At 42.9% G+C, this 14583-nt stretch overlaps 1 protein-coding gene across 1 annotated transcript in view; it reads right to left on the bottom strand.

Moving 5' to 3' along the window:
- plekha6 (pleckstrin homology domain containing, family A member 6) overlaps positions 1 to 13319 on the bottom strand; it is a 73833-nt gene extending 60514 nt beyond the window's left edge. The window contains exons 1-3 of the mRNA XM_076884422.1: positions 13239 to 13319; positions 8124 to 8199; positions 7600 to 7700 (exon numbers count right to left, since the gene is read on the bottom strand). Of these exons, the coding sequence (XP_076740537.1) occupies positions 7600 to 7700; positions 8124 to 8199; positions 13239 to 13319 (258 nt within the window). The remainder of the gene's footprint in view (positions 1 to 7599; positions 7701 to 8123; positions 8200 to 13238) is intronic.
- Positions 13320 to 14583: the final 1264 nt, after the last annotated feature.

The following is a 14583-nucleotide window of genomic DNA, read 5'->3' as shown; positions in this document are numbered from 1 at the left end:
ATGGTCCCGAAGGACAAGCTGGAGAACTCAGGAGTGGACCATCACCTTACAACATGGATACTGGACTACCTCAGTGACCGACCACAGTATCCCTTTAGCGTTCTGCTCAACGATATGGTAGAGCACATTTTCAGGCCCTATATCTAACTGAGGCTTTCACTGAAATTGACCTTCCTTATTGAGTCTTTTCTACCAATAGTTTTACATCTGTAATGCCAAAAAAAAATAAATAAATCCACCAGAAGGCACTGTGAATGGAAACTGTTAAACTGTTGGCTCTTCTTATACCTCTCCCAACCAGGAAGTCAGAAACAAAAACCCATCCAACATATTTTGAGTGTTTTTGATGAAACTAAGGTAGGATGATATAATCTTTTGATATATGATAGTGTTAGATGACTTACTAAACAGATGTATGTCACTTGACACCATTAAAAAAGTGAAAATAAATGTTTAATAATTTTTTTAAAAGGTGGTCAACCAAACGGTTGATTTGTCACTTTATGGTGCTACTGCTGATATAACCTAAATGTTATTTAAATTGATTTTTTGACATAAATTCAGACCACTAGACCCATTGTGTTTATCCGTTGCTATTGATAAATCACATTAAGTGTTTGCACAGCAAGAATATGGTGAATTTCCTCAGTAAGTCATTTTTGTAACTTTCTGAGTTAATATTAACAATTATTGTAAAAATCAAGAATAACATGTGGAAATCAGAAATATCAAAACTGATTTCCTTTTAACCAAATTACAGTAGCTGGTAAATTAATATTACTAAGTTGTCAAAAATTTTATTTCATGTTTAACAAGTGCTATATGGACTATAAACAATTATATGGCTAAAAATCGCATGGTTCTGTGGCATGATACTAATGATACCATCCACCTTCAACCACAGTGTGTTTGAGGTCATGGTTTCATATGAAGCCACAAGGGCTGGCACTCTCCACCACTATATTGCAAACAAACCAGATGAGTGGGGCTTTAAATTGTTCTGCCAAGCAAGTTTATCTGGCATCATCCACGACATGCTGCTGTATCAAGGGGGGTCTACATTCTTCAATGTTCCCCTCAGTGAAAAACAAACAGAAGCTATCTCTAAGGGGCCAAAGTTGTAAAAAAAACCAAAAAACACTATGCAAACCCATTAAAGAACCTCAGCTCAGAACCTACAGGCTCTAATGAAGGTCTGATTGCAATATAATGGTTTGACACCAAATGTGTCAACCTCCTAAACAATGCCTGTGGGTTCATGGTTTTTTCATCGGTCAAACGGTAGAGCAAAGAGACCAATGCAAAGATCACCATCCCATGCCCATCACTCATCCCTGTATATAATTAACATATGGGGGGAATTAAGCTTTCTGATATGCTATTACACCTGTATAAGACAAGTTATAGTTATAGTAAGTTATAGTAAGTAAGTAAGTAAAGTTTATTTTATTAAGTGCTTTTCATGGACAGGCCGTCACAAAGCGCTGTACAAAAAGATTAAAATGAACAGAAAGTTAAGTCACAGAATAAGATATAATTAACAAGTTAAGGAGATGGCAAATTCCACGGTTCGGATACATCCTTAACTTGAATACCTGGTCTACAAGAGGGACTGTGCTCTACTGGATCAGAAACCGCAACTCTCAAAAGGTTTCCACCTGGCTGTGTCTGAACCAAGTTAACAAGCCAGCATCTAGAGTTAGACAACCATGATCCAGCTCTTCAAGACCACAGAATAAATGCTACACCCTAAAACCCCAACGACCAAAACCACAAGCAGATGTGCTCGATTTGCACTGTTTTTATTTTATTTTTATAAAAAAAAAAATGATTTTGCATAGTAGCATTCATTTAGAAGTGGCCTGAATGTGAGTATTTTGTGCTATTGCACATTTTTCACGTTTGCAGATTACAAAAATATGTATTTTGTTGTTTGATATAATACTTTCCTTTGATGAAATGAATACAGCAATATTCACTGGCATGCTACTAGAAATAAACTGTATCAAATGCCCTGGATAGTTTTTGTCAGTAATTTAATTATAATTTGGCCCTTTATTAGATTTTTTCAACTGTATTATCTACTGTACTTGTATTTGCATTATTTCATTTCATACTTTTACCATTAAGTGAAATCTCAACCATTTGGTAGAGATCAATAATTTGAAAACTAATTTAAATTTTTTTATTTTGAAAAAAAATATTGATTGTGGTTATTATTCACCCAAGTCATTAAGAAATGCAAACAAAAAAATTTTCCATTGCGTTTTTTTCTTGGTGTGGACCTCAAGGGGGTATGTGAGAACTCAGGGCTGTGTGTCGGACAGGGTCGTCTGCAGTACGGGGGCCCCACAGGGAACGGTTCTGGCTCCGTTCCTCTTCACCATCTACACTGCAGACTTCTCCCACAACTCCACCCAGTGCTTCCTGCAGAAGTTCTCTGATGACTCTGCAATAGTTGGCCTCATCACTGATAGGGGACGACAAGGAGTACAGAGAACTGACACAAGACTTTGTGGACTGGTGCCAGCTGAACTACCTCCAGATCAACGCCAGTAAAACCAAGGAGTTGATGGTAGACTTCCGCAGGCACAAGCATTCTCCACTGCAACCACTGAACATCCAAGGTATGGACATTGAGACTGTGGACAGCTACAGGTACCTTGGTGTTCATCTGAACAATAAACTGGACTGACTCATAACTCAGACGCCCTCTACAGGACAGGGCAGAGCAGGCTGTACCTGCTGTGGAGACTCAGGTCTTTTGGCGTGAAGGGCCCACTCCTGAAGACCTTCTATGACTCTGTGGTGGCCTCAGCCATCTTTTACGGTGTGGTCTGCTGAGGCGGCAGCATCTCTGCTGGGGACATGAAGAGACTGAACAGGCTGATCCACAGGGCCAGCTCTGTTCTGCCCTCTGGACCCAGTGGAGGTGTTGAGTGACAGGAGAATGGTGGCTAAGCTGTCATCCCTGTTGGACAACATCTCCCACCCCATGCAGGAGACTGTGACAGCACTGAGCAGCTCCTTCAGTGGCAGGCTGCGGCAGACAGACCCACACGCACATCCAAAACACAATGATAACTTTCACCCTGTCTCCCTAATGTGCAACAGTACCAAGTGCAATTTTCCCAATAGAGCAAAGTATTTTATTCTTTTTGTATAGCATGTTATTCTATCTTATCTTATTCTACTCGGTTTTTTTCTTTTTTTCTTAATTTTTACTGCTCTTAACATTTCTGCTGTGATCAAAAAAATTTCCCACGTGTGGGACTAATAAAGGTTTATCTGATCTTATTCTTCCCTGGTCCTAGTATCAAGTCCTGTGTCTCAGTGTGTGACTCATGTTTCCTATTTTACTTTGATAGTCCCTTGCCCTATTTTTAGTTTACTCATTTTTGCTTCCTCTCTGTCTTGTTATGACAGATTAGCTCCAGCTGTGTTTCCCTCCTGTTTCTCATTCCCTTGTTATCCTCTGTATATTTAGTCTTGTTTTCATTTGCCTGTTGACACATCATCCCATGTTCCTGTGTATGTTTCCTGTCCTCCAGGTTATTTCTGAGTTTGTTCCTAGTCTAAGTTCTATTTTTCAGATTTAGTTTTTATTTCACTTCTATGTTTCATTTGGATTTTTTCACAGCAATATAGCTGCTTCTTTGAGTTTATCCTGTTTCGTTTAAGTCCTGCATTTGGGTCCCGCACCACCAGGACATTTACTGTACATTCATCACAGTTGCCCCCTGACAGGGTCTCCCAAAGCAAACTGGTCCTGGAAGAGTGGCTAGACAAAGAGTAATTCAGTCAACCCCTTTGTGAGAGAAAAAAGCAAGTGTATTCTGGAGTAGGGTTACTGGGCCCCACCTTTGAACTAGAAAATCAGACTCATTCCCAGTGCGGGTTGGACTCTGCCTGGGCTAAAGCACTTCTGGATGGATGCAAACTGCATTTCGTTGCCCTGTACCTGTGCATGTGCAATGACAATAAAGTTGAATTCTTTTCTTCCCTTTGTGACCAATTTTGCTCTGTGTTTTTATGGATAGAATTTCTACTCATAGCCAGGTGGCAAAAGGCTACCATTTTAGTGGCCATAGAATTGCATCTCTTATTTTTTCAGATTATTCTGCATGGTTCTGTTGGCCTTATCAGGCAGTGGCCTTTAGCTCACACTGGAGTGGTTCTTAGCTGAGTGTGAAACAGCAGATATAAGAATGAGAACATCCAAGTCGGAAGCTATGGTCCTCAGCCAGAAAAGGGTGGAGTCTCTACTTCAGGTCAGGGAGAAGTGACTGCCCCAGTGGAGGAGTTTAAGTATATCAGAGTCTTGCTCATGAGGCATGAGATTGTCAGATGGACTGGGGCCAAAGTGGTTCAGTGATTTGGGCATCTGACAAGGTGAGGTGTTTGAGGCATGTGCCATTGGGAGGAGGCCTTGGGGCAGACCCACTACACTGGACAAATCAGCTGGCCCAGGAACACCTCATGTTTCCCCAGATAAGGTGGAGGAGGTGGCAAGAGAGAGATCTGGGTATCCTTGCTGTGACAACTGCCCCTGTGACTCAGATAAATGTAAGAAAATGGGTGGATGGATAGATGCATGCAGATGCGCAGAGTACACTGAGAGAGAAAGAGAGAGAGAGAGAGAGAGAGAGAGAGAGAGAGCTGTGCAGGAAGTGTGATTTTTATTGTGGTGGAGGGAATTCATGACAATTTTTATCAAACGTGAAGCATAATTTGGATCTTCTTTTGCTGCTGATTCAGTGAACTTTGGGGATGAAACCTGCATCTTTAGAATCTGTTAGATGTTGGCTTTCAGCTCAGATGGCATGCCTGCGTATGTGCCATCAGGTGAACAATGCTCTGTGTTTACATCTTTGTGCTGAATCCGTGTAACTGCTCTCATTTACTGTTTTAGCTGTTTAGTGGTCATTAAAATAGTTTTGTGAGCTTTAACCTGAGATTCTGGCATTTCTGGCAAAGTCCATTTACATTTAAAAAAATCGATTTGAGATTTAATGACTCGATATTGCTTTATTTAAGATAAAATTAATTTGACTTGGGAAAATCGTTTTTTAAAACCCAATCCTATTTCTGCATCCTTATTTTAACTTTAAGAATAGTAAAAAGAAAGTGTCAGTCATATGCAGTCCCACAGCATAAGACTTTCAGATAAATCTAGCACAATAGCTGATATTGTGAATAAATCTGACAAGCCAGCCTTATTTGCCATAAAGGAGAAATTGACATGATATAGAACCTTGAGTTCTTCTCAGGTGGCTGTAACTCAGATAGTAGCGCAGATCCTTTCCTAATTGAAAGGCTGGTGGTTTTGATCCATGGCTGCTCCAGTCTGCATGTCAAATATCCATGGACAAAATACTAATACCAAGTTACCCTCTGATGTATGAATATTAGAAAGAAAGCACTTCAGTAGAAAGAAGTGCTTGGCTGAATGAGGCAAGTTGTATAAAGTGCTTTGACATTTGATTAAATATTTCTATTAAAATATAATAATTTTGGTTTGGCTTGAACACTAAGGTGAAACATAACTTTTAGTTGCACATTTGTCAACTTTACTGAAACCCTTAAATGTACCCTAGGTTAACCCACACCACTGTACAGGAAGGTGGTAAATCTGCTGATAAAACCGGTTTCAATAGCTTGCTAGTTGAGCTGATATTTGAACCATGCTGATAAAAAACTGAAATGCCTTGATTATCTGTCTCATACATAAACACATACCCAGCCAGATGCAGCTATATCATAAAAATTACACAATGAACTTAGGCTGCTGCCCCCGCGACCCGGCCTCGGATAAAGCGGATGAAGATGGATGGATGGATAGATGAACTGAAGGACCTGAAATTTTGGTGTGCATGTTCATGGTTTCAAAATGACCGCTTTTCTGAACTTAACAGAAAGATTTTATTACATATTCACCAATCTATTTTTGTTATTAGCAAGGAAAAAAATCTTGCTACACTGAAAATGGTCAGCAATGACCTCCCGCATGCTTCTGTAAATGTGAAAACAAGAGTTGCAATTATCTGTGTTCGTTTTAACGTTTTAACACTTTGCAACAGGATTAACAAGACATAAAAAACACAGTTTGACTTAGCTGGTCGAGTACACCACTCACTGATGGACCTGCTATTATGTAACTGTATGGTCTCTGTACACCCAAAACCAAATACCTTAGTTATGAGGAAAAGAGACAAGAGTACTAAGTACTGTAACAACACTGAATAAAAAAAGGGTTTTTCAGTTCATGTTCTTTAGGGGGGAAAAAAGCAGTCTGTCTCCACTCAGTAAACAACCTACTTGGGCTTTTGTTTGTGTGTGTGTACACACTGGGTACATAAACTGGACTTTGAGCCAGAGTTTGCACTAGTGAAGAGAGAGTGACAGAAAAGCCTAGATCTACTGAAAAGTGAAAAAGAAAACAGTGATTGCAGTAAAAGCTGAAAATAAAAGGCAAATATAATGTACTAAAGACTAAAATGGGGTGTGGTGGCTCAAGTGGTAGAGCACATCAGCTACTGATTAGAAGGTCAGTGGTTCGATCCTTGGCTTCCCCAGTCTACATGTCAAATATCCTTGGGCAAGATACTAACCCCAAGTTGCCCTCCGATGCATTCATTGGAGTGTGAATAAATGTGAATGTAGATTAGTTTGCACTTGTGTTTAGAAGTGAATGAGGCATGTTGTATAGAGCGTTTTGAGTACTCCGGGAGAGTAGAAAAGCGCTATATAAGAATCAGTCCATTTACCATTTAAAATAACTGAATATATTTTAATAATAATCCATTGTTCTAATCCCAGGTCTTTTCTTTAAATGAAAATAAAACATAAATCTTTCACTATGATGTAAACGTTGCCTCAGCCCAAGGCTATTAAACTTTTATTAGCCAGTACCAAATCAACATCCTTCACTACACCAAGGCAAAAAAACAACAACAAAGTTCCAACATTAGCAAATCCTAATTTTTTCAATGAGACGTTTTGTTGCACAAGGGAGCTCAGGGGTTAAAACAGCTGTTCTGTGAGGAACTGTTATCACTCAGGAGAACAGGTAACAACCATCCCACTATATGGGATATTATAACAGCTGCCTATTTCATTATAAAAATCATCTTGTGCTAAAGAGAACCTTTCTAAAGACCTTCATTAATCAGTTGTATAAGTTAAGGCAAAGTACACTAATACGAAGAACCAAGTCATATTTGCTTTCCACTAAGCTACAGACTAAAGACTACAGAAGTGGCTTTAGCTCAGGAGGTAGAGCAGGTCATCTGCTAATCAGAAGATTGGCGATTACCAGAATACTAACCTACTAACTAAGTTGCTCTTGGATGGATCTGTTGGAGTGTGAAAGCTAGCTATAAGCACTTACATAGAAAATACATACTGATGTATGAATGGGAGAGTGAAGCGAATGCTTTGACTGCTAAGATGGAAAAGCATTATATAAGAACCAATGCATTTATTGCAACAATTGCACATTCCAAAGTCATTTAATAGATCTATGCTGTTCAATACACAATGTATTTCTTCCATAACAAGCAATTATATATGAACCTTTTGTAATGTTCAGTTACTGACCTTAAAGGCAAATTTGCAGGTGATGTTTTCTGAAAGCTCTACTCCTCCAATCTGGAAACTGAGCAGGGGCAGACTCCCTAACACTGTATCCTCTTTGTCATCTGTGAATAAAAAAATTAAAAATGTAAAAAAAATATCCAGAATATTACACTTGAGTAGTGCTACAAATATGTGAGAGAAATAGCAATTACAGCTTGGGTTAGTAAAAATTGGCAGGATTAAGAAACAATAAAAGGAAGCAGGAATGTCTAGCCCAAACATGACTGGAATAAGAACTGCTCTTCTAGGACACCCAGCAATCCCCTCAGCTTCCACATTGAAAGTTTCCCACAATATAGGTCCATAATGGTCTGAACAAGCCTGTGATATGCAGTGACAAAGGCACAGACATTCTTCCTCACACATACCCAAAGGTATCCAGTGGAGATAAACAGGCGTACTGTAGAAGGGGCGTACCAGCACTGACTAAAGAATAAAACACATGAAAATTGAAGTAGTTTGAAAAATAATCAGTGTTTTCCTACCTCTTAAATCGCAAATGTAGCTGCGCACCGACAATTTTGCTTTGGCTGAGTGTGTGCCTTTACGTGTAGGCGTGCACTACAGAGAAAAATAGAGACAACAGAAAAGGGCAGGGAAGCAGAGAGACGGAGGGAGCGACAGGGCGAGAGCTCTAAAGGGAGGGGGAAGGGCTTGTGCAATCACAGAATACACAGATCCCTGCTCTGTGTGCCTATTTGTGTGAGATAATCATCAGCCCATGTGACTAAGTGTTGCAAGAATCTAAGCCCAGCCAGCTGAACCTGCTGCTTGCCTGCACCAATGAGACTCAAGCAACGCATGTGCTTGCATGTTTGAGCGCTTCTTCAATTCTGCTCATTGCTCCCATGCATATGTGAAAAATGTATTGATTTATTATATTTATAGACTGGAGCCATAAGACAAGATAAACCTAATCCCACATGTGGGAAATCTTTTGGTCATGGCAGAAAGTACAAGTTAAGAGCAGTAAAAATTAAGAAAAAAAGGGGAAAAAACAGTAGAATAGAATAACTATACAAACTAGAATAAAATACTATATACAATATAAAAAGTTCTATGCAAATAGAATAAAATACTTCGTTCTATTTGGAATATTACTATTGAAAAAGTACATGGCAGTAGTGGTCGATAAGACTGAAAAAGCAGAACTATTTGAACAGAAAACACAATGTATGCAAAAACGGTGCAGTGCACAAAATAAATGAATGAAAACATTTTACAACGTTAAACTAAATAGTCCCAGAATGTCTCTGGGACATTTTACTGTATGGTATAGTATTTTTAAAATCACACAGACAATAATTAACATTAATGTTAGTAAAGGAAGAAGCCAGAACTTTTATGTGAGGTTGAGAGGTACCATGGAAATAAAGGTAGGACCACATCAATACACAGTCTTGTTTCTGGAACTAGTCTCCTGGGAAGAGGCTGGACTCATTTCCACTCCACCATTGGTAAGGTCATTATACTTCAATGTCTGTACATTGGGATTTTTGGTAGGCAAGAGGACTGTTTCCTTGACTTGGTTTGCAGCCTAGGTCAAACCTATGTTCATGTTTTTGTAAATGTATCATCAGATTCGCAGCCATATGGTCTTCTTATTTCATACGAGTAGTGAGTCACTTAGTTGGGTGATGAGAGGAGCAGAACGGCATAGGAGCATTTGGGATCAGCCAAATATACCAACATTTTTAAAGGACTTCTTTGTTTCCTCCACAGAACGCATTTCAGTCCCACAGAGATGTTCAGAGTGTAGGGATTTGGCCATCTGAGAATGGGGTCAGTGAAGTAAATAAACATATCTTTGTTGACAAAGCCGTCCTAGCCACCCTCACCCGAGAAACTGATACAGTTGCAGGGAATGGCTGGGCCTTAGCTATCCTGGGAGCAGGAACACAAGGACAAACAGCAGTGGCAGACTGTGTGGTTTTCTTTTGAGATGACCCAAATGTGGACTTTAACAAAGAGTGTGTAGTTTATTATGGCAGATGACAAAAACAGGTTTTCACAGTTGACGAACATCATCTAATCATACCTTTATAATTTTCCGGAGAGGTCTAGCTTAGTAACGTATGTAGCATTAACCTTTCTGTAATCAGTACAGAAACGTGGGATGTTATCTGGTTTGGGCACCAAAATACAGGGCGAACTCCATGCACTGCTACTGGGCACAGCTAACCCATGTTTAACTAGATATTCAACTTACTGTTACATTAAAACCAGTTGGTTGGTAGGATTCACTCTATAGGTGTGTTGTTTTATTGCCTTATCAACTTCCACAACGATGTCATCACCAATGTTTGCCGAGGATAGTCAGAAAAAAGCAGCAGATTAGCTTTCATCAAATCGATGATATCTTTGAGGGTGGAATCCAGTGATGGGAATAACGGCGTTACAAGTAACAGCGTTACTAACGTCGTTAATTTTTTTAGTAACGAGTAATCTAACTAATTGCTATTCCTATCGTTACAACGCTGTTACCGTTAGAAAGAAAGAAAGGAAGAAAGAAAGAAAGAAAGAAAATGCGGTGCGGTCGCGTTACTATTTTTCAACAAACAGACGGTTGAAGCTGTCTTTAGTCTACCGCACCTTATATCAGTTGAATGGAAGTAGCTGTCTATGTAAGTAATCTGGGCGCTACAGCTTTAAGCAGCTGTGCACGCTCCTGCGGGCAGCAATCACTGTCTGGTAGATGATCACTTTTTGGCACAACACCTGGAGCTCAGGGGGCAAACCAATCGCATGAGTGCTGCTGTTTGGCTGAGGAAGAATAAAGTAGTCTTGGTAAGCCAATCACATGACCACTTTAAGATGACAAAGCAACAAGGTGATATATACCAGTTTTTAAATTGTGTTGATAGTCCACGTAAAACCAGAGTCATGATAAACAATATATACGTGTTTTTTCTTCAATAGTTTTGTCACGTTTACTGTCTAAGGACAGCGCGGCGAGCACTCTCTGCTTATGAGCAAAAAATAAAAATACAAAAAAAAACAGCCCGTTCATGTTGGTGGAAAAAGGCACCATGTCGACCAATCAAAAAATGATATGGCAAAATGACTGCTGCTGCTGCTGGAAGTTCTATGCATTAAAGAATGCTACCACAGTTGATAAATCCCAGCCATTTTCTTCGCCGTGACTTCCTGTCAGGATTTGTGTTGTGTGGAGGCGAGGAAGTGACCCAAACGCAGGACTCGTGGATAATGAAGAACGGAAGATTGTTTATTACAAAGAGTGGATGAACAGGGCAGGAACGAAAGGACTGACTGGCTGAAAGACTGGATGGCTGGCTGAACTGAACGCAGGCAGAAACGACAACATAACATCAATGACACAACAGTGAACAAGTGGAAACAGAGGACTTAAATACACAGACTGATAAGGATGATAATGAGAGACCGGTGAGTACACAGCTGAACATAATCTGACTAACGACACAAGAGACGAGCTGACACAGGAAAAGCAGGAAGTGAGAACATTGATGTGGCAACATAAACTAAACCTGACAAAACTGAAAGCACTGGGTCAAAGACCCAGGAACTCTGACACCTCCCCACAGTTTCTCAAGCACAGCACAGGTGTAGCACTGAATTTAGACTTTTGTTTAGGTCCTATGAAAAAACATATAATTCAATTCAATTCAATTAAACTTTATTGATCCCGAAGGTTGACCCCGAAGGAAATTGGATTAAGGCTGCCGACCTTTTGCCAACTCCATCTTACCCTTCCGACCATACATACATTACACAACATCACATGGGGAAGACAGGTCAGAGAGGTATATCAATGGAAAATGCACTACATGAGGAAAGACAAGGAGAAAAAAGAACTCCAACAGGGAGCTCAGTTTGAGAACAGAAAAAAACCTCAGTAAATAGCACATGAATCATCACATCTCACAACATAGAAGACATAAGCTTCAAAGGTGTTTGGAGGGGGTGGGGGGTGGGTGTAGGTCTGTGTCAGTGTACATGTGTAGGTGTGCGTGTGTGTGTTCCATGTTCAGCCGAGAGAAAGTGTCCCTTCACCCGGTTAGGCAAAAGTCAACAATCTTCGGTCGACGCGGGTGACCTTGAATGAGGAGGGAGAGAGTCACAACAGTCTTATTATCTAAGGGAGAATTGTTATTCCCGTCAGCTTTTGCCTTGAGCATCCAGCTGGTGCCAGGGGGGCCACATGAGATGAAGATGGTAGTGGTTTTGGTTAGTGCAAACAAACTGCATCCAATTTTACAGTAGGTCTAATGTCCGTCACTAGTCACCAGGTCTCTCAATTCCCGTTGTTCTTCTCCAAGATCTTATCCATATTGCATTCAAAAAAACACAGTCTGAGTACACACAGTCCTGCCCGTCATCTATCATGTTGGCCAGCCTTGTGGGTTTTTTAACAGCTGTAGCTGCTTTTGTTCCTCAATAAGCCGGGTCTGAGCCAGCTCCAATAGGCCAGAACTCTGTTATCATGGTTCCGAATTGGTAGATGTTATTCAATGTCTTCCATCGATAGTGTTGCCAGACACACGATACAACCGGCCATCGAGTATCCGGCAGGGAGAGGGAGCAGGAGAAAGTGCGACCGCCTCCGTCAAGAGCCAAGAGATGACAAAATTCCCGCCACATGTTGGAATTAGTTGTTGTGAACTGCGTTACCCAAATACTTGTCCACCCATCTTCTGTAATCTCAATGTCCATTTCTCTTTCCCATTTCTGTTTTATGTAAATTGTTGAGTCCTTTTAAGCTTAATCATACATTTGTACACTTTACTTATCAGTGCTTTGTTACTCTCGGAGTCATAAGCGTCAATGAAGATGATAACAATCGAGAAGTCTCCAAGGACACAGCTGTTTATTCTTTTGCCAATATAGTCACAAAATTGCAAGTATTGGAAGAAGTCTTGTTTATCGAGGTCATAAGTCTTACATAAGGCATCTAAAGCCATAATTTTAGATTTTGCGATAACTGTACACACAGAAGTCTAAGGAGCTTGCAAAGAAAAGCGTCTGGACTTCTTTAAGTTGCTTGAAGACGTTTCACCTCTCATCCGAGAAGCTTCTTCAGTTCTAAGGTCAAGTGGTCAGGAGTCCCAGATTTAACCCTAGTGGGAGTATCCCCCCACAGAGGGACAAAAGGACCCCCTGATGATCCTCTAATCGCCTAAGCCAGGGTGTGAAACTGGGTGTGGGTCCCAATCAGCCATAGTTTCGGATGAGCTCGTTGTGAAACCTGGCCCCACCTTATCATGCGAATTCCTGAGGTCAGATGGCCCAGGATGTGAGTGGGCGTTAAGGCGTCTGGGGAGGGAACTCAACAACAACACACAGGGCGCCCTCTGACCCCGGATGGACACACCGTCGCAGCGAGAGGGCGTCACCCGTCACTATGGCAACATAAACAAACAGAACTGTACAAACAGAACCCCAAACAGCCCTGACCCGCTACATAGCCCCCACCTAAGGGGTCAGTCGTACCCGAGGACCCCATTACCCCACACAAAGTCCTGCAAATGTCCAGGTGCCTTCTTTTGGCGCACCGGCTGGTCACGGCCGCCGGGGGAAAAGTCACTCGGGTCAGAACATGGGGTGCCACCATCATCCCCTGCCCCGGCGTCTGCCGGAGCGAGCGGTCGGTACGGTGAGAGCCTGTCCCGATGCAACACCACGATGCGTCCCGGGCCCGGCATGCGGATACGGTACACCACGTCTGTTAGCTGCTCCACGACCTCCGCCGGCCCTTGCCAGTGACTGCAGAGTTTGGGGGACACTCCTCTCTGGCGAACCGGGCAGTACACCCAAACCTTGTCGCCAGGCATGAAAACCCCCCCTTGGCACTTGGTGTCATAGGCTCTTTTCTGTCGTACTCCGGCGCTGGCCTGGGCCTGGCGGGTGTAGTCACGAACCACCTGCAGCGTTCCCTCAGCCTCCTGTAGTAGTCCATCTCTGGCCCACCATCAATCTCCGGCTCGGGGGGGGGGGACCCGAACACCAGGTCCACAGGCATCCGGAGCTCCCGTCCAAACATCAGAGCAGCAGGTGTGCACTGGCTGGACTCCTGCACCGCAGTCCGATACGACCAAAGGACCAGGGGCACATGTCGGTCCCAATCCCGCTGGTGGCAGCTGGTGAGAATGGCGAGCTGGGTGGCCAGCGTGTGGTTGAAGCGCTCAACCAACTCTTCGCTTTGTGGGTGGAGCGGTGTGGTTCTCGTCTTCTCCACCCCCAGTCGCCGGCAGATCTCCCCGAAGACCTTCGATTCGAAGTTACGCCCCTGGTCACTGTGGAGCTCAGCCGGGACCCCAAAACGGGTGAACATCTCCTCCACCAGCTTCTCGGCCGTCGTTGTTGCGCTCTGGTCCGGCACCGCGTAGGCCTCTGGCCACTTCGTGAAATAGTCCATAGCCACCAACACATACCGGTTCCCTGACTCTGTGACGGGAAAGGCCCTTGGACGTCCACTCCCACTCTTTCCATTGGGGCCCCCACCAGGTACTGCTGAAGGGGGGCAGTGGAGCATTGAGTTGGGCCCTTCTGTGCTGTGCAGGTGTCACAGCAGTGCACATGAAGTTCCACATCCCGTCGACAGCCAGGCCAGTAGAACCGTCCCCTGAGGCGGTGGAGAGTTTTGGCGTTCCCATAGTGTCCTGCCTCCACCGAGCCGTGGACCAGCTCAAGCACCTGCGACCGCAGCGACCGAGGCACCAACAGCTGCAGGAGATCTCTGCCCTGACCGGGGGCTCGCCATCTCCGGTACAGGAGGCCGTCGTGGGTCTCCAGATTGTTGTGCTGGGAGTAGTAGGCCTTCACCTCGGGCTCCTTTCCCAACACCCCCGTCCAGGCGGGGCGTTGCGCCGCCTCTAGCCAGGCCCCCACCTGAACCAATGTTGCTGCTGCTCCCGCTTCAGCTGCTGCTTTGTCAATGGGAGCCACCCCCCTCCACCGGCTGTGGCC

The sequence above is a fragment of the Maylandia zebra genome, linkage group LG5 (genome assembly GCF_041146795.1).
Source record: "Maylandia zebra isolate NMK-2024a linkage group LG5, Mzebra_GT3a, whole genome shotgun sequence".
Lineage (NCBI taxonomy): Eukaryota > Metazoa > Chordata > Actinopteri > Cichliformes > Cichlidae > Maylandia > Maylandia zebra.
Note: the sequence above shows the minus strand (reverse complement) of the source record. Positions and strands in the feature narration are given on the sequence as shown.